Source organism: Tamandua tetradactyla, chromosome 1 (assembly GCF_023851605.1).
Source record: "Tamandua tetradactyla isolate mTamTet1 chromosome 1, mTamTet1.pri, whole genome shotgun sequence".
In the NCBI taxonomy this organism is placed as follows: domain Eukaryota; kingdom Metazoa; phylum Chordata; class Mammalia; order Pilosa; family Myrmecophagidae; genus Tamandua; species Tamandua tetradactyla.
In genome coordinates this window covers 141774233-141800967 of record NC_135327.1, presented here as the reverse complement: position 1 = coordinate 141800967, position 26735 = coordinate 141774233, and the positions used below count along the sequence as shown (strand labels likewise).

Below are 26735 nucleotides of genomic sequence, written 5' to 3'. Positions count from 1 at the left end.
AGTTTAAAGAACATACTACCGTGACCAGTAAGTTAATGTTATATAATAATATTTAATTGGGTAAAATGTGCTTTAACATATACAAAAGGAACCATGGAGCAGTTGTGAAAGTACTGCTAGCTTATAAGAGCCTTCAGAAATGATGTGTAGTAATGAATACCACAGAAAGACTTCCAAAACGACTGAGAGAAACACCTTCAGAGCTCCTGCTTGCACAGACCTGACATTCACCTCTAGACATTCAGGTCCACAGGAAGCTCTAAGATGCCTGCATCAAACATGGGAGGAAACATTTCTTAATGAGATGAACCTCTCCATCTGAAATGTTTTGGGCAGATTCTTGATTCTTTTGGACTGGTCTTGTGAAACTGGTCAAAGAGGTTGTCTCATACTAAGGAATGTGTCCTTGGGAAACTTGGACAAAAGAGATGTACAGTTCATGCCCAACTGAAACTTTAAACAATCCAGATTGCTTAGGTTACAAGAAAGAAAATTTCTGACAATCCCTTTATAAGATGAATCAACCAATAAAATAAAAATAATAGCCTAGTAAATTTCTGTAGGATTTTTTTCACTAAACATCAACCTATAATTTTACAGAAATTTTTCTGTTTAAATATATTATTATCAAGCCTAGAATATTCTTAGGATTATTTTTTAAGACTATTAAAAAGAAGAGTAAAACAACTAAAATAGTGCTAATGAAGGACAACCGTCAGGTTGACCCAGCTCCCATAGGCTGCCTCAACTTCTGTTTCACAGTAGGCTGTCATTTTGGGAAGGCTGGCAGGCAGATGAGCTAACTACATTGAGTGACAAACGGAAAAGTCACTTACTGTTATTCTTCACAGCTGTGAAATGAATAGTCTCAGTTCCCAGTAGTATGTAGGTCTCTATAAAATTGCTAACGTGCTTAGATAGACCCCAAATAAATTAATAAATGACTTCTAAAATAGAACCGTCTTAGGGTTTTTCATTGAGATGTTTTCATCATATGAAAATAAGCTTTTCATTCATTGATAGATTAATTTATTCAAGTCTGCATTGATTACATTACAGGCACTGTAAGGGGCGTAGCAGTCGGGACTGGAGATGGAGATAGAAAAGCCCCTCACTTGGGCACTTAGATTCCACAGGGGCAGAAAAACATTGCACAAGTAAACAAATTAATAATACTAGTTCAGAGAGTGATGGTGCCATGAAGCAAATAAATCAGGGTCAGAGAATTAGTGTTAGAATTAGTAGATCATTAGGGAAGCCCTTGTGGGCAGCAGCAGAGAAGAGAATGAGACAGTGGCCGTGATGTCAAGATGTGGAAGAGGTATTCCAGGTGGAGGGAACAGTAAGGACGAAGGCCCTAAGTAGGTGAGGAATTAGCTAGCATTAGGGCCTTGTAAATTTTGGACTTATTCCAAGTATTACAGGAATCCAGTGAGTAATTTGGAGGGAAGGAGTAGTGTGATTGTATTTATGTTATAAAAATACATGTGTCTGCTGTGTGGAGAATGATGGTAAAGAAGAAGAGAAGTAGTTTGAGAAGCCCAGTTGCAGGGTAATGGTGTCATCTGCATGTGCACTTGAAAGAGGATGATGACAGTAGAGAAATGGACACATCTGGATCGGTATTGGAGGACAAAGGATTAAGACTTACCTGTGGAATGAATAACACGGCCCTATTTTCCAAAATTCATGTCCTATTGATATCCACAGGGTTGATTTTGAATTCATTTATTTCTCCAAAGTTAAATTTCTCTAAAAATCTTTCTTTGGACCAAGTAGCCCAGTGCAGTTTCAGAAGTAAGTAAGAGCAAAAGGAAGCTACATGCAATGATTTAGAGTCATGGTTATGTCTGGCTTGTGGAAGAGAAGTTCAGCAGGCTGAGACATTTTCTTTCTATGGACAGTGTTTCACAAAAACTTTCTGGTGTGGGCCATGTGCTCCTGACCTGGCTTCTCTGCAGTGTTTGTTCAGACGCAGTGCCCTTCCCTCCCGCCATCCCAGCCACCCTGGCCTTCTTCTTTCTAGTCCTCTAACAAGCCAAGCTTTTTCTTACCCCAATGTTTCTGCCAGGGAAGCTCTTCCATTGCTCATTCTGGGCACAGTGCCTGGGGCTTCCAAGGTTCCAAGCTGTTCCAGGGAACAGGAAAAAGTCCAAGGTCTGAGAAAATGTATATCACTTCAGCAATATATTGAAATTACCAAAATTTAAATCAATAACATTATTTAAATATAACATTATGCCAACTTAACTAATGGCTAAGTTTAACATTCATAAAATTTTATCTTATTGGAAACAATTTTTAGATCACATTCCTGAGCATACTGAGAAATCAGAGCCAAAAAAAATTAAACGCGTTACCAATGGCCAAACAAAATTTTAAAGCTAAATTTTAAAATCATTTGAGGCAACAAGTGTTGACAGGGCACTTGTTGCCAGGTCAAGTCCTAATGATAAGTGATATGAATGTGGGTTGGGCAAGGTCACTTCAGTCAAAGCTGCCTCATGAGATAATATGGATGCCACCTAAAAATAACAAGAATTAGGAACTTTGGCATAGCAAACGTCAGAAATGAGTTGAAATTAGTAATAGAAGTAGGAGGAACTGAAAGCAGCTAAAGCTCTTCTGAACTCCTTTCCGCAAGGGGCAACAAAATGTGGTCAGTGTGGGGATGTGAGGGTGGTTCAGTGATAGAATTCTCGCCTGCCATGCCGGAGACCCAGGTTTGATTCCCGGCACATGCACTTCCCAAATAAACAAAGAACCTGTGTTAGTTAGATTCAGTTGTCAACTTGGCCAGGTGAGCATACCTAGTTCTGTTGCTGCGGACACAAACCAATGGTACGTGAATCTCATCTGTTGCTAATTACATCTGCAGTCGGCTAGGAGGCGTGTCTGCTGCAATGAGTGACATTTGACTTAATTGGCTGGTGCTTAAATGAGAGAACGCAATGTAGCACAGCCTAGCAGCTCGGCATTCCTCATCTCAGCACTAGTAGCTCAGCCTAGGCCTTTGGAGATGCAGAAAGAAGTTCCGGGGAAAGCTGTTGGAACCCAGGGGCCTGGAGAGAAGACCAGCAGAGACCATCTTGTGCCTTCCACGTAAGAAAGAACCTCAGTGGAAAGTTAGCTGCCTTTCCTCTGAAGAACCAACAAAATAAATCCCCTTTTATTAAAAGCCAATCCATCTCTGGTGTGTTGCATTCTGGCAGCTAGCAAACTAGAACAGAACCCAACAAAAGCAAACAAACAAAATATCCAACAAATGGTGCTGCAATACTGGGATATTCATGGAAAAAGAATGAAATGTGACCCCACCGTACAGCATACAAAAAAAAAAAATCAAAATATGGTCAGTGAAAGGGGCCCTGACAATTTGATTACTCACCCATATCCTCATGGCTTCTGGACAAATGGCTGGAGGATACACAAGAGCTGTGAGGAGATATTCCCCTGGGTCCTTCAACACTCTCCTGGTCTTTGTCCTGTGTCCTTCCTCTTTTCCTCTGGGACCACAGCCTGGGCTGTGCTTTGTACTCAGAGACCTCTCCGACTTTCAACCAGGTGAATTTCCCTTTTCTGCCACAGTTTACTCCAGCTGATGAACATTTCCTCAAGGTGCTGTTAAGTGGGCAAGATGAAGACTTGTTGACTGAAACTTGATAAAAATTTTCGACTGTTCTCTCACCAACACACGTTTCTCCAAACTTTAAAACTAGGTCTTCTTTTTTAAGTTACTAAAATTAGCTGTTGGCCTATAAACTTTGGGTTAATTGGCCTAGTTCCACAGGAGATGATAATGGGTGATGGGCTGCAAATGGCACTCTGGACTCCAAAGGAAGGGCCGGAGGAGGGGCTGCAGATGCCCCTCTTCTGTGGATCCTGGCAGGGTCTCCAGCACAATCCCATCCATCCGCCTGTCCAGTGGCAGTGTCCCTGGAGGTGCACACAACCTGATGAGGAAGAAAAGCCAGTGCTCATTTGTGGCTGTGACCACTGACTACGGACAGCCTGAGTCTAACTGAGGTGGCACATTGCCCCATTTCTGTCTCCCACAATGAGATTATCCAGTCCTTGAGAGAAAACTGCCCTTAAAGTGCCAAATTTTTCTTTTTCTTTTTCATGGGCAGGCACTGGGAATCAACCCCGGGGCTCCGGCATGGCAGGCAAGAACTCTGCCTGCTGAGCCACCATGGCCCACCCTGAATTCCAATTTTATTCTGAAATTCTTTTAGAAAGAGGCTGCTCTCTGTAAAGGCTGAATAAACAGTAGCCAGACAGCTCAACATTTGCACTTAAAATGTTTAAACTTTTTTTTATTTTATTTTTTATTTATTAAATATACCGACATTCAAACACAAATATTCTTACCATAAAATGTTTCTCCCCAAAACTAAACATAATCAAAATTTGAGGAATGTATGTTTCTGCATATATGACAGACTATGTACCCTAAATATGTGGAGAATAACTCCAATTTTTTCAGTGTTCTTAAATTGAGCAAAGTCATGAAAAAACTCCTCATCCAAAAAGATGACAAATAGCCAATAAACGTGAAAAGCTTTTTACCTTCTCTAGGAATCAAAGAATACAGGTATAGAGTAGTGTGCTGGTTTGAAAGGATGTATGTCCCCTAGAAAAGCCATGTTTTAATCAAAATCCCATTTCATAAAGACAGAATAATCCCTATTCAATGCTATATGTTTGAAACTGTAATTAGATCATCTCCCTGGAGATGTGATTTGATCAAGAGTGGTTGTTAAGCTGGATTAGGTGACAACATGTCTACACCCATTTGGGTGGGTCTTGATAAATTTCTGGAGTCCTATAAAAGAGGAAGCATTTTGGAGAATGAAAGAGATTCAGAGAGAGCAGAGGATGCTGCAGTACTGTGAAGCAGAGAGTCCCTCAGCCAGCGCTTTGGAAATGAAAAAGGAAGACGCCTCCCAGGGAGCTTCATGAAGCAGGAAGCCAGGATAGAAAGCTAGCAGATGATGCTGTGCTCGCCATGTGCCCGCCATGTGCCCTTCCAGCTGAGGAAGAAACCGTGACTGTTTTCACCATGTGCCTTCTCAGATAAGAGAGAGAGACCCTGAACTTCTTCGGCCTTCTTGAACCAAGGTATCTTTCCCTGGATCAAAGGTATCCAGGGAAAACATTTCTATAGACTCACTTTAATTGGGACAATATTTTGGCCTTAGAACTGTAAACTAGCAATTTATTAAATTCCCCTTTTTAAAAGCCATTCTGTTTCTGATATATTGCATTCAGGCAGCTAGCAAATTAGAACAAGAAGCTAAATTTAAAAATATTGTCAATGGTAAGAATTGGCACTTCTGTTCATTGTCAGTGTTCTTGGTAATATACCTTGGTACAGCCTTGTGGAGGGCAGCTTGTCAGTAAAGGGCAACTTTTAAAATAAGCATTTGCCTTGGCCAAGTTATTTTGCTTCTAGGAAATTATCCTATGGAAATAACTGGACAAGTGCACAAAGATGTACAAGCATGTGTATTATAGAAGCATTGTTTATAATAGCGGAAAATGGAAATAACTTCCCAAATTTTTCATAATTGGTAGTTGGCTAGATTTCATTAAAAAATACTATCTCCATATGTTTATATGAAATGATGGCTAATTAAATACTGAAACAAAGAGCAGGCTTATTATGATTTCATAGTTATTCTTTTAAAAGAAAGAAAAGTGAGTGTGAGTGTAGAGCTAGTTGTGTGTGTGTGAGCATAGGAAAAAAATGTCTTGAAGTATTTACACCAAAATATTTTCAGTAGTTTTCTCTAGGTACCAGAATTATAAATTTTTACTTCTTTTGAAAGTGTTTCCCTATGTAAGATTATCTTTTCTAATAAATATAACGCTTCCATAATCCTCTAAAATAACATGGTTATTTCTGTTTTTAAAAATAATATAGTAGAAATAAGAAAAAGTGAGTTAAGGGCAGGCCATGGTAGCTCAGCAGGCAGAGTTCTCGCCTGCCATGCTGGAGACCCAGGTTTAATTCCTGGTGTCTGCCCATATAAAAGAAAAAAAAAAAGAGGAAGAGTTAAAATGCTACCTTTAATTCTGCAATATCAACAGAATTTTTGTGTGTGAAATCTTGTAAACACATTTGATGATTATGAGACTAAAACCAAAAAATGATGTGTCATAGAAGCTGGATTCTTTCACATCTCCTTCTACAGACAGATACAACTTCTGAATAATATCAATCCAAAGAGAGTATTGTGTGCTTCTTCTTTTTCTTTTTAAATGAGCTCTGCAAATGGTTCTTTTTGGCAGAATTATTTTTAAAAATGGAATGTTGCTTTAGTTTCTAAGAAATGTAGATACTGATGCACTGTTTTCTCATATGGTGCATCAGTATTGCACAGCAGCAATATGGACTGTTCTTAAAGGGATGAGATCATTCGTCAAAAATTGCTCAGCCCTGGGTGATTCGTTTGTTTACATCAATTTGCTTTTAAGGAACCTTGTGGCCTGAGTATCCTCCCACTTACTTTGGTTATCTTTATTGCTTTTCATATTAAAGACCTTTTGTTTCCTAGAGATGGGAAAGAGTCTCTGGGGATATGTCAGAAGAGTGATTTCCCTAAGTGAAGATAAACTCAAAACCTTCTCTGTGTTCCTTGCACCATTTAAGTAACTGTAGCTTTGTAAAACTTTCTATCTTCCCACGTTAGAGTCCTTACTCAGGCACTCATTTTATTTAACATTCTTTGAAGGCCTTTAATAGAGCTGGCAGCGGAAAGGATATCGAAGTAGAAATTAGAAGGCCTTTTCGAGTTTCTCCTGAATTAGTAACAGGAAACAGAAACTCAGTCTTTCAGCTTTCCTTCTCCATAATACAATGTTAAGGATCCCTGATGATCCTCCAAATATTTTTGACACATGAAATGAAATAATCCAGGTGTTGGGAAATCAAGATGTCCTGCCTCAATGCAATGTGTCTTTGCAAGGTGCATTACACGATTGATTCTGAGTACTTTGGGAATGCTGAAGTCAGTGAGATAGGATCCCTTCCTGCAGAGGGTCTTCCAATTTGGTCATGAAAACAGACAGATCCTCAATAGAAAATGAGATTAATAAGCAGGGGAGGGAGAGGTGCAGGAGCTAAGTGTGAGTTGATTGTAAAACTATGGAGACTCAAGTCACAATAGAGAGCCATCTAGCCTTCTTGGAGATGGGAATGAAGTAGTATCTTTTAATCTTGTCCTAGTAGAAAGAGTTATCCCCATTCTCTCGTTAAATCTTTTTTTTTCCCCCATGGGCAGGCACCAGGAAGCAAACCCGGGTCTCTGGCATGGCAGGCAAGAACTCTGCCACTGAGCCACTGTTGCCCACCCTCATTAAATCTTGTAAATTTGAATTGGTAGCTTTCTTGTTGTTCCTTTATTTTTGAGCCACTTTTGCTACTTAGCATGAATAAAGTTAAGCCTCCTGATTCCCAATGTATTCTGTTTCCAGAATTTCTCTGCAAAACACTGATGTGAGCTGTTATGATTATAAGAGAAGTTCGACTTCATTTTTTGTCTTTATAAACAGATTTTTATTTAAATAATCAGCAAAAAGAGAAATTTTGTAAATTAAAGAATCACAGCCTATTGTTTTCTCTGCCCCAAAACTCCAGTAGAGTATGAACATAGGGGTATTAAGGAGGGAAAAAACAGACTTATATCACTAACTTTTAGCCACTCTTGAATAAATCATAAATAATCAAATGAACTTGTACTATGAATGGTTTAGTATTTAAGGCACAAATGTCTGTGTTTCCTTGTGTTATTTGCTTCAAATTAAGGCAAAAGGACAGGTACCAAATAGACTCATGAAATACAGCAGTTATGTCAATAAAAATGCAGTCAGCTGTAGGTGATTACAAAAACAACAAGACTAATAATGGGCATAAACAAAAGTAAAGAAGCTTATGTGTTGGTTTAACAAGAAGTCCTAGGATAATCCAGGACTGGTGAGCAGCTTAACAAGGCCATCTGGGTCCCAGGCTCTCTCCATTTTTCTACTCCACCATCTCAACAGGGAGGCTTCCATCCACATGGCTTTCTCCTTCATTGTCACAAGAGGGCTACCACACCCCTTTGGAGAAAGAAAGACAGTAGGCAAAAGGTCATTCCAGCCAAGTCTGTCCCTTTTAAAAATCCTTTATCAAAAACTGAGTGAATAAGAACTCATTGGTGAACACATGGCCACCTCTAGGTGACTAAAAGGTGATTGGAGAGGAAAGGGAGCCATGAATATGAGCTGCATCAGACAACCCAAAAGTCTGCCCATTATAAGAAACACCAAATATACTCCAGCTCCTAGTCTGATGGTTGAAAAGATATTGGAGCTAAGCAAGAATTTTATTGTTGGTTAACTCCCCTCATTTACCTTCCTTAACTTATTCTTTAACACGATTTTCATATTGCTACTTTCTTGGTGTTTTAGCACATTTAAAAGCTTTTGCCATCAGGGTGACTCAGAGTACACACCTTTTCTCGGGTTTGAATGCTTCCTTTTGAGGAAATTTCTAACCATGAAAAAATTAGGTGTGAGCAGTATTTGCAAAACACAGCATTTCCTTCAGCCATTTCAGAAGGGAAGAACTGACCTAGTTGCTGATTGTGAAAACAATGAGTTATTCCAGAAGTGCTGGGTGGGAAAATACTATGCATGACCTTGGTGAGGAAGTTTTAGTGATTCCTTGTTGCCTGCCGACCTCCAACCTATACACTAAGTTTATGATGAGTCTTCTCTCCAGATGCCCAGGCACACAGGGTCTGAGATACAGCACTGCCTCTAACTGCCTTTCGCATAAAGGGTACTAGAAAGACCGTTTAAGCCTTGAAACTGGAAAAAAAAAAAAAAACAGCATTTATTTCTCACTGCGACAAGCTGTGAGATTTTTTTTGTGCCTACTTAAAACACCCTGGAATCTGTGTAGACAAGTTGGAGCCTATACAGCCTACCGCTATTTTTGTTCTACATCGATTACTTTTATTTTGCCAATACTGTTATAAATTGCCTGCTAAATCTTTCTATTTTCTAGATCACATCCTGTGTATCCTAACACATAGCAGCGATCATGGTTTTCTATCTCTCACATCAGAGTACGACTGCACATGAACTGAAAGTTAATGATTTTCAGATTACCCATAAAAGAAATTTATTCAAAATTGCAGTATTTCCTTCTCCCCATCTTAGAGTAATAGAAGGACAAAGAAATAGTATAATGTTTAAGAGGCTTTGGAGCTGCGTTACATTGAATCTCTACCAATTACTAGTCGCATTTCCTCATCTATTAAATAGTAATAATTATTCCTACTTCACAGGCTATTGTAAGGATGGAACCAAAGAAGGTAATGTGGGTGATTATGGTATTGAGCACAACAGTAGAATGTGGCCTATACTCGACAAAGGGGGGTATCTTTATTAAAAAACATTATTATTAAATAAAAAAAATTTTTTAAAAATGTGATATTTGCTATCTCTTAACTGCATTTGCAAGGCCAGCTGTGTTGAATATGACTTTGCACTTCATTATTACAAATTCAGCCATCACAGAGCTTGGGCCTCTCACACGTTACTCCTCTATTCATCCCCCAAGTGCATAGCCTTAGTTAAAAGACTGTTAGGCAGCCAGGTTCCTTCCTCTACCCCAGAAGGTCAACACTCCTTTCCAGCACAAGGGTAAAACGGCCATTGCCCAGATATTCCTGAAGACTGAGAGAAAGATCAAATGAGTGGAAGGAGGTGTAACTGAGAAATTACGACGTCACAAGTGACTGTGGTGACTGACTCATTATAGAGATAGATTTTTAGAGTCGAGTGTTTTAGAATACCTAGGAGAAAATACCTGAAGTAGTTGAACAGTAATCTTGATCTTTGATAAGTGTCTGTATGGATCTTTCCACAGATATCTATCTCTCTCTCTCTCAATGCTACTTATCTTAGTTAACCTACCTCTATTGTAAATCTTAAAGTTGAATAGCTTGCAGTATTAGTGGTTGATAAAAGGGAGGGATAAGGGGAATGGGATGTAAGAGCTTTTTATTTATTTTTCTAGATTAATGCAAATACTCAAAAAAAATGGTCATGGTGATGAATACACGACAATGTGATGATATCGTGATCCATTGGGTGGATTGTGAACATATCTCAAAAAAATCACATTAAAAGAAACTGTTAGGAAGACAGTAATTAGTCATTGTTGGGAAGAACTTACTACATTTTCTAACCTTGAGCCCAAGTCCATGGTAATGCTCTATTATATTTCATCTTTGAACAACATCGTAATCTGTACAAGAAACAGGTGAGAGTAGATACTCCTTATTTTGCTGATTCAACAAAGAATAAATAAGAAAAAACACCAAGTGCCTCAAAGGTTTCAGAGTGTTGCATATCTCCTTTGGCTATCTCAGCTAAGCCCTCTGACTGGTAGACGTCGTTGTTGAAGAGTGTTATGGCTTACAAATAACAAAAACAAGTACTGTGGTGGACAAACCCTAATGTGTTTGATAGTGGAAATATTTATATAGATCAATGTAGCTCCAGTGAAAATGTGTCCAAATTTTCATCTCCTCTGATAGATTATAAACCCCCTAAGCAGTTTTCTCTAAATAATATTTGTGCCTGCCTTCAAGCAGTTTATAATTACATAGTACTCAGTTGGGACCCAATAAAATGTAGATTTTACTAACTTGAGGCACAGTCATTAAAATAAAGATAGGACATTTTTCTGTACCTATGCATGAGCATTAAAGACTATATTGAAAATACGGGAAAACAGAAAGAAAAATTTGTAATTATATAAAAAAAATTTCACACTACCAGACACAACTGCTGCTAACATTCTGGTAATTTTCCTTTCAGATTTTTTTTTTCATGTATCATTAGAGGATGTTTTTAAAGAACCTTGATACATGTTAGGAGATTATTTTCTAAAAGGCTTGTAATAAATTTATGCTGCTTCCATGACAGCAGTGTCACTCTAATCAGGAATTTGGGGGTCATCCAAGACTTGTTCTCCTCAAAACAAAGTCACCAATCCAGCCTATTCTGTCTCATTCATTTATTTGTACTGTCAATAGAATTTTTTCCAAAACAAAGATCTACTTAGGCTTGCCTTATGAAACTTATTCCTACAAAGGAGAAGCTTAAGCCTACTTATAATTATGCCTAAGAGCCACCCCCAGAGGACCTTTTTTGTTGCTCAGATGTGGCCCCTCTCCTTAAGCCAACTCAGTAGGTGAACTCCTTGCCCTCCCCCCTATTTGGAAATGACTCCTGGGGTGTGAATCTCTCTGGCAACATGACTCATCCGGGGATGAACCGGGACCTGGTTCGTGGGATTGAGAAAGCCTTCTTGACCAAAAGGGGAAAGAGAAGTGAAAATAAACTTTCATTGGCTGAGAGATTTCAAAGAGAGTTGAGAGGTTATCTTGGAGGTTGTTCTTACGCATAATATAGATATCCCTTTTCAGTTTTTAGTGTATTCAAATAGCTGGTAGGAAATACCCGAAACTGTTAAACCGTAATCCAGTAGTCTTGATCCTTAAAAATGATTGTATAACTAAATAGTTTTTATGATATGACCAAGTGATTGTGAAAACCTTGTGACTATAACTCCCTTTATCCAGTACTAGGACAGATAAATAGGAAAACAACACAAATAAATGAGTAATAGGGAGGGAAGGGGGTGTGGGATGTTTTGGGTATTCTTTTTATTTTTTTTTTACTCTTATATATATATATTTTTAAGTAACGATATGTTCAAAAACTGATTGTGGTGATGAATGCATAGCTATCTGATGATACTATGAATCATTGATTATACACTAAGGATGATTATATGGATATATCTCAATAAAATTGCATTTTGAAAGATATCGTTATTCCCGGCGCCTGCCTATGCAAAAAAAAAAAAAAAAATTTCTAAAATCCTTGGAAGATTTGCTATATTCTTCAGGAAAGAGTGCAAATTCTTAAATAACTTGTGGTTTACTTCATCTAAATAGTCTACTTCATTCCCCTCAAGCCCCAAACCACATTCTTCAGACTAGTCATAAACTGCTAAGTTGCACATCCTGCTTTCTTTTCTCTGTACATTTTTCCACACTGTCCCCTCCATCCTTCTTTTACATCTGTCTACGTTCCTCCATCCCATCCCCGCTGCCTGGAATATACCCTTAGGCTGTATAATGTAGTGATTAAGCATTCAAACTAAAATCTAACTGCCTGTGTTCAAATTTCCCATCTACTTATCACAGTCTACACTTTTGAGGAATTTTTAAAGCTTATTCTATCACACACATTTTAATTTGATCACATTACCTTCATAAATATTTGAAATATGGATAATATTCAGTCATGTGGCTATACAAGCTTACTTGGCTATTCCATTTTCCCTATAGTTTGACTGTGAGGTTGATACCAATTACTATTATAAGCGATCCTGCATTAGTCATTATATTATAAAATTGTCTCTGGATTTAAGATTATTTTCTTAGGATAGATTCCAAGAAGTGAGATTATGGAGTTAGAGGGCTTATAAATCATATATGAGAGTGTCAGTTTTCAGATACATTTGTTAACTCTAGGTATTAACTTAAAAAAAAAAAAACTTAGCCTCTCTCATAAGGAAACTGTTTTAAATTACATTTATTAAATTGACTGAAATCCATTCTAGAATTTAGCATAGTTTAAATAAATAGAATGTGGGTGGGCCACGGTGGCTCAGCAGGTAAGAGTGCTTGCCTGCCATGCCCGAGGACCCGGGTTCGATTTCCGGTGCCTGCCCATGTAAAAAAAATAAAAATAAAAATAAATAAATAAATAGAATGAAACTATTTTGTTGTATGGTATAAAGTGAAGAGCTTAATTTTTCCCTACTATATTGTATTTTGGAGTTTTCTGATTTCCACCTCTGTATTGCTTAGCTTTACAGGAGATTCTAAACTTGCCTCCAGTATGCGCTATGTGGAAACACAATCAATGCAGATAGGAGCGTCCTATATGATTCAGTTTAGTTTGGTGATGGGCTGTGGCCAGAAATACACCCCACACATGGACAACCAGGTGAAACTGGAGTATTCGACCAATCATGGCCTTACCTGGCACCTTGTCCAGGAAGTAAGTCTCTTTTTTCTAAAGCTTCTGATAGGCAACATCTTTTTTTGCATATGAATCAAAGTTTAGATATGGTTAAAAAGAAGTGGTTACTTACAATTGACATACATTTGACATTGCAGTAAATATGTAAATACCATAGTGAATAGAATAATTTCCATTTTTACATGTGAGCAAAATGAGATGCTTAATTCCATTGTGGTATCTCATTTACAATTATTTTCCCAATGTTTTAGCTTCACAGAAATCAGTCTTGGATTATCTCCAAATCACAAATGGTAAAGATTGTGATAGAGATTTCTCTAAGGTCATTTTCATTTATGGAAGATGAGTAAACATATTGTGCCTGGGGAAAATAGATGCTGAGTTTGATTTTTACCTAACTCTCTTTTAGGAATGCCTTCCAAGTATGCCAAGCTGTCAGGAATTTACATCAGCAAGTATTTACCATGCCAGTGAATTCACACAGTGGAGAAGAGTCACAGTCCTTCTTCCTCAGAAAACTTGGTGAGCCATGACATTTTTAGATACAGCTGTTTTTTCCACATTACTTGGATATGAAGAAGAGCAGTGCACAATAGCAAGATGTTTATTAGTTTGTGGTATATTTTTGTTTCTCTATCAAAAGGCCCATAGCCTTCTTATATTTTGAGGATATTTGAAAAATCAAATGAATGAAAACTATGGAAATTTGATTTCACAACTGTCTGATCTTTTTCTGACCTTCCTCCTTGTGCCAACTTTTCCTTTTTATGGGAGAACTCAATGAGCCAGTATACAAGGAAATAATGTAGGATTTTAGATAATCCTATCTCAAGACAATTTGGTTTACAAGGCAGTTTCTCAATGCAAAACCCTATTTTTTATGTCAAACACTTAATATGCACTCTTTTTTTTCTTTCTGCATACTGACAGTAACAATCAAATTCATGGCCTAGATATCAGAGGCCTCAGTTAACCAGGGAGAAAACTAAACATTTGAAAATGTGAAAGAGAAAAGCACATTTTTTCCCCCAAAATATTATCTTGTTTTGTGTTCAACTGAACATTCTGACCATTGTGTGAGAAATAAACCATAGGGAAAAGAATGAAGGCAGCAGGGAGTTCAGCTGGGTGGCTGCTACTGTAGTCCTGCCAGTAGATATGGCTATGAATCTAGCAGAGGAGATGGCAAGAATGATCAGTGGTAAAATATATTTTTAATCCTATAGAACTTGCTGATGGATTAAATGTGGGTTGTGATAGAAAAGAAAGAATAAAAAATGATTTCTAAATCCTGAGCCTGGGAAACTGACTTATGTTGCCAATGACTAAGATGGCAAAGACTTGGGAGTAGTGGGTAGGGCACAGGAAGTTAAGAATTCCATTTTTTTGATGTGAAGTTTGAGATAATTATCTATCGAAGCATAAACGCCAAGGAAGCTGTTAGACTTATGAGTATGAAGCTCAGAACAGTGGTCTGGGCTGAAGAGTTAAATACTGTGTACGTTATTTAAGGCCCTGGGACAGAAGGAACTCGCCCAAGAAACAGCACTGGACTAGAAGTTAAAAGGCTTGGAGTCTCACTGTAGCTCTACCAGTGGATTCATCAGCCACACAGTCTTCACAATTCACAGCCTACTCAAGCCTGTTTCCTTATAACTGTATTCAACAGTTTTAGTTAGATAATCTTTTTTTTTTTTTTTTTTTTTTTTTTTAAAGGAAAGGCAGAGAGAAGGAAGGAAGGAAGGAAGAAAGGGAAACATTTTCTTGTTTTATTGTATTCTGTTTCTCCGTATTTTGTTACATGGGCTGGGGCCGGGAATCGAACCGAGGTCCTCCGGCATAGCAGGCAAGCACTTTGCCCGCTGAGCCACCGCGGCCCGCCCAAGTTAGATAATCTTAAAGGTCCCTCACAGTTCAGGAATTCTAAGATTCTGTCATTTGTGCAAAAGAAGAAGCACAAAGGAGACAAGAATTGTATTTCTCTGTGGTATCTGCCATCCAAGAGCCCTTTCACAAAGACAAAATTGCTACATAAATCCTTATGAAACTATTTTATATGAAAGTTCAACTCTACACAAAAACAATTGTTAGATAACAACCCTGAATTATTTTTATACCTCTTTTAGTTGAAGATTGCATTATAGCATTATATAAAAATGTCTCCTTGATTATTTTTAAGGATGCAAATTATGTCCAGCGGAATAAAATGCTTGAAATTTGATTTCTGCGAATTTTTTTTTTAGTATCCAACTGTGAGCCATTTCCTAGATACACTGTTCATGCTTTGTATAACAAGTTGCTACTTTCTCTAACATCCTACTTTTAAAATGTCGACTGCTGGGAGTAAAATCAGGCTTCTATTTAATTTCAGTGGTATTTCAAGCATATATGATAAGATAATGAAAAACAACCCATCAAACAATTGAAATACTGGTCATACTGGGTACAAAGCCACTGAGACTTTTATGTTTCATTATTTCACCATTAAGAATATATCCATTATTTAAAAATCACTGGATTTGTTCTTTAATGTGGGGTACAGTTTCAATAGTAAATAAGTATTGATGGTATATTTTAGATATATCTTTTCATCCCCAGAAATGTTATGAACTCTTATTTTTATTTAATGTAGTTTAAGCAGTATCCAACAAGTGTTATCCTTATCAGAGACCCCTTTGTAGGATTTTTAATAGTCACATTGTATGTTGCATTATTACATCTTAATTCAAAAGATAGCACCACTGAATTGAAAGTTTTAGTATAGTCACAAAAGATCAATTCTCATCAGTGTTAGATCCTTGAGAGGAAATATATTGACCCTTAAACACTTTACCTCCAGCATCGTGCCTGCCACCCTCATTACATGTTGGGGAATTAAATAGAATTCTAATTCAGTATGCTACAATGGATTAAAGAGATGATTTACTACAACGTATCTCTTTTACAAACAAGTAAATTACTACTAGTTTATTCCTTTTAACTATATGCCTTTAAGCACATGTAAACAAATAATTTAAATCCGTTTTCCCAAATTTCCTTCAAAACACTGAGAAAAGAAAGTGAAAAAAATTTTTAAGAACAAACAGTCCATTAGGATATTTATTTTAACATTCCTACTGACTAATACATAAACCAAACATTGTTACCATATTTCAAAAAAGTCAGTCTTAAACTGACCATTGTCATTATTTTTGGATCTTTGATGCTTAAAAGCCCTGCTACAAGGATAGTCTATTTATTCTCCTTGGCATTGTTGATAACTTCGTATATTCTGTTCATTTTAAATTTGTGCAGACAGCATGCTTTTCTCAAGGATTGAGGGATGCAGTTTTTTGTTTTGTTTTGTTTTTTTTAAGCAGTCTTCCTATTTGACAAATCTTTCCAAATGTTCTGCTGGGTCTTTTTCCAAACATAGACGACATGAATTGAATCCATACAAGCAAATGTGATCCCTGCATTATCAAAGAACTGTTGTTAACTTTGGAAAATGTACTAGGTAAGACAGCTTAGAGTAGAAATATAGGATGAATGCACCTGCTCAGAGAAATTATATTGTATATGAACTGAACATTTGTTATCGAATGAAAATTAATTTAGTTTTTATGAGAGGCATTTACATAAGAACAGGGCCTAATGAGACATGAACAGCTGTCAGTTGCTGACTTCATAAACAAATCAACACCTAATGACTGAATGAGTTTCAGAATAATTCAGAAAATGTAATTACAGTAACTCTGAAGGTGGAAAATACAATTTAGTCAGCCTTCATTTACCTAGATTCCTCAGGTTATCTAACTATCAAGAGATGACTCAACGCCATTTTAGTTCAGGCTCAAAGTTTATATCAGGCAAAAAAAATCAAATAAAGGAAAGACTGCCAAGTTTCATAACCTTTGGGAAACCATAAAGTTTGAATTTTAAGACCAAGTCATCTTCATTGCATGACCCACACAGCAGAAGAGTAGTTCTACTTTCAAACTCAATCCAAAGCATACATGGTTTCTTCCCCAAAGTCCTTAGAGAGACAGAGGCAGAAAGGGATTTGGCAAATTAAATATTTATATTGAGGGCAGTATTTAGCAGTGATTCAGCTGCAAATTTAACAAGGTCACATCTTGTGTTCTTACATGTGACCAGCTGGAGATTGTTCACGTGACTAATTTTTTTTTCTCATGAACAACATACCCAGTATTCAACATCTTTTTCCTTTTCCCTTCCTTTTCAGTTAGCGAGCATCAGCGCATTAGACCTGTGGATTATAATTTTAAATGAGATCATCCACTTTAATCTTTTTATTTTATGGAAATATTATCTCTTTCAAGAACTTATAAGATGCATGAAAGAGTTAATTTACTTAGAGAAAATAATTTAGAATATGTCTGTGGATTATTTAGAAGCATAAATAAACTGGGAAGTCTAAGATGGGTTTCTGAAACTCTCCACCCCCATTTTAATGTTTGAGGTATTAAAACCTCAAAATAATTTCTGCTATGGGTTTTTTATAGGTGTGTAACTATGAAGAAAATAAATGTGAGAGCCAGGGGGATCTTAGAGATCAGCTTTCCTAATCCATTTATTTGAGAGGTGAAGAACTGGAAGCCCTTTTCCCATGGGGGTCAGGTCTCCCAACTCCTAGCACATTCTTCTTTCCAATGACCCTAGAAATCAGAAGCCAACTGCTCTTCCTGGAACTGATTAACTGCTCACCGACTCATTATTTTACCAAATTTTTGTGCACACCTATGTTATTCTGTCCCTTTGAGAACTGTTGAGACACAAGATGTCCCTTCCCCAAAAGAGCTCACAGCATAGTCATGTATGGCTCTAGACTTGACTCAGATTATAATCAATCTTAAAAGAATATAGTCAACTCTCATTTTCATGACACTAATGCATGGGTTTTATTTAACTCTCTTTTATAGGACTCGATGATCTAAGACAATGTATCTAGTTTTATAGTACACTCTTCTAAAAAACTTGTCTTAATGGAGTTATGAAATTGTGATTGCCAATTACAAACATAAACTATTATCATAGAGGAGGTGCCCCTGCCCCATTGTACATGCCACAAGTAGCCCTAATGTGCAGCGGACCTGTGTCTATTGGACACACCTCAGTGAACCCTGAAATGATCCTACTAGGAATCAAATCGTAACCTATTAGCCACAGATCATTGGTAAAATAAGCAATAAAAGCTTAGCCTGGATTTTAACAGTCTGCTATGCACATAGGGAGTACTTAATATCTGGATAATTAATGCAGTAGACTTTAATGGATCATTCAGAGCTGTTAAGATCAAGTGTATCTGTGGATTGCATGCGTGGGAAGGGCTTAGTCAATGGAATTGAGCATCTATATTAGTTGTTTTTGTTGTTGTTGTTTTTGTTTGTTTTTTCACTTTGACAAAAAGAACTAGTTATAAACCCCTGAAAATTCCTAGAGGCAAAAATATGCTGCAGTTTTAAAAAGAATGTTTTGTGCAACCAATGATAGGAGCCTTGATATTGCTCTCAAGATAATCTCTTCTTTGGGCCTAATATATGGGTTAGATGGACCACGGTCCCAAGAGTTTCTCTATGTGTAATGGACTGTTTAGCTTTTTATCTCCACTTAGCTTCAGCTTGTCCATGAAACACAAGCAAGTTAATATTTCAGAAATAATAAGCACAATTTAGCATCCAGACATTCCTCTTTGTAGTATAGCACATTGCAGTATGTCCCCTCAACCCAAAAACAATACCCACAGACAAAATCTTGATTTATATTGAGAGCTAACTAATGTATTTCTTCCCATAATTAATAATATGTTTATTGTAAGAACGAGTATGACTCTAAGTTAATGTTTAGATGAAATGCTTTATATTTTTATTGGTGAAAGACAGGTTCAGAATAGAAGACATCATCATTTGTAAAACATTCTTTCCTACTATATTTCTTTCCCTAACATCAAATCTCAGTGCAAGAACAACTCTAATATTTTATTTTCCTTTAGAATTTCTCAAATCAAACTGTTTGAAATGTACTCACTCAGGCAGATTTCTTTTTTACCTTCTTCCATGATAGAACTGTTGCACTGTACAATAATTTAATGCAAATTAAGCTAAGAAGAATGATTGGCACTAAATGAAAGTTCCAGAAAAGTTATCTGAAAGATTTTGAACATTGATACTCTATATCTATACCACCACGTATCAGTCAAAAATTTTTTTTATTATTTTGTCTTGTGTCTAGGTCCAGTGCGACCCGCTTCCGTTGGAGTCAGAGCTACTACACAGCCCACGATGAGTGGGCATTAGACAGCATCTACATTGGACAGCAGTGCCCCAACATGTGCAGTGGGCATGGCTGGTGTGACCATGGGGTCTGCAGGTATGCACATGCTCCAGAAAGTGCAAGATCGATGCCTTGCTTCTTGGGATTTATGTTTACCAGAATACCCCATCCGTTGTCAACAGAATTCTAGGAATAGATAGATGAACAATAAAATAACCATGAGAGAGATGGCCTTCCTTTCCTTTTTTATTTAAATGTAAAAGGTATTGTTACTCTTTAGAAAGCATAGAACCATATTTAAACCTAGAAATCTAACCTAAAGACAATGCCTTATTTATTTATTAATTAACATCAAGGTCCTCTTTGAAAGTTGAAAGAGCCTTGCTGTGGCTTCCCTTTCCTTCCCCCAACAGTGTATGTGGGGAGATGGTGATTATCACTAATAAGGATGAGATAAGAAGACACTTGAATACTTATAGACTCTCAAAGAACAGTAACTTAATCAGAAAGAGGCACCATGAGACGTGGCTAGAATTCCCAGTTGGTTAAATAGACAAACATTTGTATGTAACCTTTTAAGTCTATGGGAAAAATCACATTATCTCACCCAGCCACCTACAGACCCACTAGCACACTACTTGGTACCTAAATTCTACTGTTAACAGCATTATTTCTTTTAAGAAAGGTTTCTGTCCATTTTGTTGTGGTGTGAAAAACCATATCCTTATTCACCCACCAGCCCTTCAGGTACCTTCTTCTCTCCAATGCTGAGGCCAGACCACTGGGGTTCTCTGCTGCAGGAATTGGGGCTGGGCAAGGGAGGAGGGAATGCTGACTGGTGGAAGCTGGGGTGTGGTGGTTGAGCATGCATTATTTTGTGGAAAGTCCCTCTTCCTAGCCCGCTGAGCTGCACTGGGATCCTTCCCTCTGCCCCTTATTTCCATTAAGGCAAAAATCATAGCAGGACCACGTGGGTATTTTAGTACCTTTCAAAATGTCTACTAAAATAATTCTAATTCAAAAATAATAATAACATGTGTTACTACCACATTCACAGATTAAGATTGTGGAGAAAAACCTAGTGTGAATGATACGGCTAGAACAACATCATAGTTGAGTCTAGGACTTGTTCATTTGGCCTGCTCCTCACAGGTGTGACCAGGGATACCACGGCACTGGCTGCCACCCAGAAGCTGCTCTTCCTTCCACAATTATGTCAGATTTTGAGAACCAGAATGGATGGGAGTCTGACTGGCAAGAAGTTATTGGGGGAGAAATTGTAAAACCAGAACAAGGATGTGGGGTCATCTCTTCTGGATCATCTCTGTATTTCAGCAAGGTATGACTATGAGCCAAGAATGCATGATCGGGGAAAGTAGCTATTTTAGTATGTGACTGGTTTATGGAGAAGTCTGAACTTGGGGTGTACTAATATGAAATGGTTTTATTTTTCTCCATGTTCCCTGTTTTGGGTTGGGCTTAATCGAATCCGTATCCCTTAACTGCATCTTGGGAAGCTTCTGTAGTTTTATGATTGTTTTTGGCTACTTCATACCAAAAGTAGCCAATCAGATGAGAGGTATGAATTTAAATTCATACCTCTCATCTGATTTAAATCTTATTACTGACCCTCCCTCCAGTGCTAGTAGGCTTGGGTCTTGTGGGCCTTTGAGTGGGGAAGGGTCTTGGTCTCTTTTCACCCCCGCGTTTGGAGAGTGTGTGAGTGTGCGGGCACGTGGGTGAGGGGGAGAGTGATGGCGTAGGTGCTGGTGCATAGAGGTTAAGACCAGCAGCTCTGGAGCCAGACTGCCTGTGTCACTTTGATTCTACCACTTTACTTCCAACTTCTTCCACTTCCTAGTAGAAGTGGCACTTCCTAGAGCAAATTACTTAACCTCTATGTGACTTGGCTTCCTCGTCTGTAAAATGGGACTAATAAGAGTATCTCACTCATAGCGTGATTATACAGATTAAATGAGTATTTACCAATATGTAATACATCGAATACCTTTCTATATAAGTGTTTGTTAAATTTGTCAATCCATTAGTCTCAGGAATATAGTTGAAGGAAGGAACAAATAGGTGAGGGTGGGGTAGGCAGAGCTGTTCTTGGGGTACTGACCAGCTGTCCATGGTGAGGGGACATCTTGGGCCTCATTTTGGCCTGGGTTGTGTCTGCTCACAGCATCCACTGATGTGGGACTCTGTAAAAAGTTTTTTTGCAGTATTCAGCTTCCCCAGTGGCAACACCAGGTTGGACATCAGATCAATATCAACTACTGGACCGAGGTGCCAGCTACAATGTCTGAGAGGAATTCTCTTGGCACATCCCAATCCGTGTTACTTGGTTAGGGAGGGGACAGTGAGAACCACCTCCCTCTCCTCCCTTGCTGCAGTCTAGGCAGGACATTCTTTCCCTTCTCCACTCTCCAGTCTATCTCTTTGTATAGTCTTCAAAGGGATTGGAGAGGAGCAGTGTGTCTGATCCTAACTATTGGCAGCTCTCTTTAGAATGTGGGTCCTTAACACCATTCCTTTCCAGCAGGGACCAGAACCACCCGTTCCTGGACAATTGGATATGTCCTTCTCTATATCGTGTAACAAGTAGAGGTATGGGTTACATACCATAGGGCCAATATGCTATAGAATTATGTTTGGGCAGAAATCCAAGACAAGTTAATTTATGCAACTACAAAAATAGGTACAGGTTTTGTTTTGATGCAGGTGCAGATCAAAGAATCAGCAAGTAAATAAGATACAGAAGGATAGAAAATTAGAGATGGTTTCTAGCATATTTCCTATCCATTGACATTTAAGGTTCTCTGATTATTATCATCAAAGAAAAGATTCAATAGGTTAGCAATATAAAATGAATAGACCTGGATTCACTGTGCAAAAATGGCAAGGTTCTGCCTCCTGTAACATCTGTTTTAAAACAAGATTATAGTATCCAAATGCCCTAATAAGTATATACCTGTGCCCCCACACACACATACACAGATAACATAAATATATAAAGGGTCTGGGTAATATATCACTATTTCTCCTGCTTAATTCAAAATGATCTCTGCAGTTAGACCACTGAGTTCGCATCTGAGCTTGAAAACTCATTCATCAGTTCACCTTGCAATATTATTTCCTGCGGTTATAACACTTCTCCAATTCAGTTTCCTCAACTGTAAAGTGGGATATTGGAAGGGTTAAATGACTTAATGCAAATAAAGAATAATGAATAGTGTTTGGCACATGGAAAGAGCTCAGTAAGTGTTATCTTTCATAAATATATTTTATAAGATTAATTTTCATATTGGTATCATTGAATATTTCCATATATATTACCTGCCACTATCTTAAAATTGGCATTTCAAAAGCAAAATCATCCTCTCCCGATCTAGCTTTCCCTCTAAATTTTTGTCAAAAATATCTCAAGGTCAATTTGTACTTTTTTACTGGTATTATTCAGCTCTCATTTTGAATTCTGAGTTACAGAAACTAACCAAAGCAAAAGAAAGGGATAAATTTTATTCAAAACACAGGGAGGGCATAGATGGAATTGAGCTGGGAAATATCTGAAATTCAGAACTCAGATATCCACAGAACTAATACTGTCTGTCTGTCTGTCTCTCTCTCTCTCTCTCTCTCTCTCTTCTCTCTCTGAGATTGGCTTTGAGGTCAGCTGTCACAGAGATTTATACTCAGGAAACAAAGGGAAGACTTTTCTAAGTAGCTCTGTAGAAGAATCTGGGAAAGGCTTCCGACCGGCCGGTCACACTGTCCTGGGGGTACTAGTGTGCTATGACTGGTCTAGCCTGAATCCTGTTCTCTCCCTTTCAGCAGAGAGGTGGGGTGATAGTTTGGCAGCCTCACCAGCAATCATGGTGGACCTAGAGAAAGGCAATAACCTGAAGGAAGGTTTTCTTAACACCATTTCCACAGCACCCTAGATTAATGTTTCTAAAAATAAGCTTCCACCCTATCACTCTCCTACTCACAGATGTTCAGGATGGTGTCCAAACTTCTCCCTCACCACATAACTTGCATTCTTCCTGCAGACATGGACCATGTACCTCCCATTTCCCTGTATTCATTCAGGCTCCTCTGCCTACTATGCCTTCCAGTTTCCTGTGCCCATATAAAGCTTTCAGCATCCTGATCAAATCCCACTAGTTCCATGAAACTTTCTGGGACTCGGGCAAATCACATGACTCTTTCCTTTCTCTGAATGTCTCTCTCATTTATATTCTTTACATATATTTTGGCGCTGTTTCAGTGGACTACTGTTTGACCCTTTTATACTATAATGTATTGATTGGTTTTCAGGTAACTTGAGGGCAGGCTCAGGATCATATTTTTGCTTTTGTCCTCCTAGTTCCTGGCAGAACGAAGAGTCTTACGGACTGAGCAGAACAATGGAGAACATAGTCAGTCAGGAAGGCATGCCATGTGCTGGGCATGTTACATCTCAATGAAAACTTTGAATCTGAGTAGATTAGAGAATTGATAATGATCATTTGGCCAAAAGAGGCTCAACTAGGAATCAGGACTTGTCCTGCAGTCCCCAGTTGTCGTGGCTTGTATACATATCTGTCTCCACCAGGAGTCTATGAACCCTTTTCATGTCGTTATCCCACCATACAGTATTGTACCTGGCGTAAGCAACACCCAATAGCTATTTGTTGATATAATTAATTAAATTATTTTAGATTATGAAATTGAATGATTAATTAAAATCATTAAACAATCTTTAATTGAATTAAAGAAAATAGAAAACAATGAAAGGTTTTAAAGACATTATTATTTTCAATTAATATATTGTTTGTATTCAAGTAGCATTTTGATTAAAGAAGACAAATGGAAGGCACAGTGTAAAGGTTCACAGAGTGCTTTAATGGTATTATTGTTAGGCTTCTTGGTTCTGAAGTTGTCGCCTGTTAAATCCTGCCTTGTTTTTAACTAAACCCTTAAAGCAGTGAACCATTTTAACATAGAATGTTCAAAAATTGGTGATTATTTTCCACGCTCCGAGAGTGAAGAGATCCTTAACCTATCACACCAGCATACATACAGATGCGTTACACGTGTCTGTGTATCTACACACGCACACCCAAATTCATTGATCATTGTACAGTATAAAACTTCAAAACATTTGTTACATCACATTCCAAATTCTGACAATAATTTTGCCATGAACCATTTCCCTTTTCTTTCTTTCTTCCTTTAAAACAATGTTCAGCATTTCAGGTCACTGAACAAAAAAGAAAATGATTTGTGCTGTTCTCTAGGAAAAAAACACATTCAGTGCCAAACTAAGCATTTGTGTGGTATTTTCCATCATTTACAAAATTCTCACAAAACAGTTTTTGAAAAACTCTATTGTCTAATACTGTAGTTTCCTGGAAAAAAGAATTCTACTCTGTGAATTTCACAATAGACGACTCATTCCAGCCAGCTCAATCCAATTGTGATAATTGGATTTTTATACTTCTCTTCACCTTAGATCTTTATCCTTCTGGCTCATTTCCACATGCCAAGTTTCTCACAGAAGTTTGCTAAATTGGGATTAATCTGCTAGGTTTTCTATAGTTTTTCTTCTTGAAATATTCTTACTATAGTGATCCTGACACATGAAAATTCTGGGTCTGGTTATAATAATCTCTAAGATGTTTCTCAATTGCAATATTTTGTCAATGACAAAAAAATTAAAAGCACATATAAAGTGTTGAAAATTCATATTGTTTAAGGTATTTCCTCAGATACGTACTTAAAATTGATAGTTCTAAAGAATGAGCTCCTGTCTCAGAATTAACTTTAATTCTGGTTTTTCTGGTACCCTCATTTATGATTGGAATTTTTTAACTTTGCTTTAGCTCTATCAGTAACAGTGTACTCTTTAAATTAGCCCCAAATATTTCCCCAATGGATTCTAATAAGTGAAACACTTTCTTAATTAACTTAATGGATTAGAGTAGGGTTGAATTAAAAGTGTGAGAGGTATTTTTCTCTATAATGTGTATATTATGTTTGTTTTCATCCCAACTTTGATGGAATTCCTTGGGTGCTCTCTGGGGCCAATGCAGGCAAGTCCATGGATATCTTTGGTAGAATACATTTGGTTAGAAGAATCTCACTATCCTATTAACCTGAAACCATTTACGTACAACAGGAATGATGACAAACCTTGTCAATTTGCATCTAACAGTTCACAATGGGACTGTGACATGCAGGGGACACACCCCAAGGAAGCAAGTTGCAGTTTTTGAGGAAATTTTCAACCTTTTAAGATATAAAGAAATCATTTAGTGGTCAAAAAACCTTATTAAAATGGCTTATCCCAATATCTCTATTAATAAGAGAGATGGAGATGAAGTGAGAGGGAGCGTCAGAAAAAGTAGACGAGAGACTGTGGATGTCTTAAGAGCCTGAGATACTCAGGTCCTCTTTCTTTTGCCAAACAATTTTTACTTGCCTGTTTCACTTCAGTTCTCATGAAGAGAGGTCAGGAGCATATCTCTGGAGAGGATGTTCCCTCAAGATGGCATGCTGTGTGCTAGTCAATTCACATACAGCATCTTATTTCATCTAATTGTCACAGTGCCCCAAGAGGAAGATATTATTATCCATGTTGTGCCTTTGAAGAAAATAAAAACTCAGCTAGTGAACGGTAGGCATTGTGGGCTGAGATTCAAACCCAGCTCCAGCTGATTTCAAAGTATATGGTCTTTCTTCTCCATTTCCCTGCCTGGAGGAGATTTACAAGACACGGATTGGAAATGTTTTAATTAGAATTAATTCTGCTTGATTTTTAAAGACTTTCCAGTTCTCTTTGGTGTAATTTACAGTTCCCAATTGTCTCATAGTCGAATTTTGGAATCAGGGATATGGAGACTAATTGAATATATCCAGGAACAGTTATCACAACCAGAGTAGAGACAACTAAATGGCATAATTTTCTTCTTTCAACTATAAATGGGAACAAAATAATCTCACTGCAATGCTGGGTTGCTCATATGATATAGAAACTGAAACAACAGAATTCCAAATTCTAAGATAATCAAATCAATGATTTTATTTATTTATTTATTTATTTTGTCCTTTTGAAAGGCTGGGAAAAGACAGCTGGTGAGCTGGGATCTGGATACTTCTTGGGTGGACTTTGTCCAGTTTTACATCCAGATAGGTGGAGAGAGTGCTGCATGCAACAAGCCCGACAGCAGAGAGGAGGGCGTCCTCCTTCAGTACAGCAACAATGGGGGCATCCAGTGGCACCTGCTGGCGGAGATGTACTTCTCAGACTTCAGCAAACCCAGGTACTCATCCACCTGATGGGCTGCCCTGTGATCCCA

At 37.8% G+C, this 26735-nt stretch overlaps 1 protein-coding gene across 11 annotated transcripts in view; it reads left to right on the top strand.

Annotated features, from left to right (window-relative positions):
* The window catches only part of RELN (reelin), a 530878-nt gene that overhangs the window by 374671 nt on the left and 129472 nt on the right, over positions 1-26735 (top strand). For all 11 annotated transcript variants that reach the window (XM_077158967.1, XM_077158900.1, XM_077159048.1 and 8 more), the window contains 5 exons: positions 12945-13137; positions 13529-13641; positions 19351-19488; positions 20545-20731; positions 26494-26699. In XM_077158967.1, coding sequence (XP_077015082.1) covers positions 12945-13137; positions 13529-13641; positions 19351-19488; positions 20545-20731; positions 26494-26699 — 837 coding nt within the window. The remainder of the gene's footprint in view (positions 1-12944; positions 13138-13528; positions 13642-19350; positions 19489-20544; positions 20732-26493; positions 26700-26735) is intronic.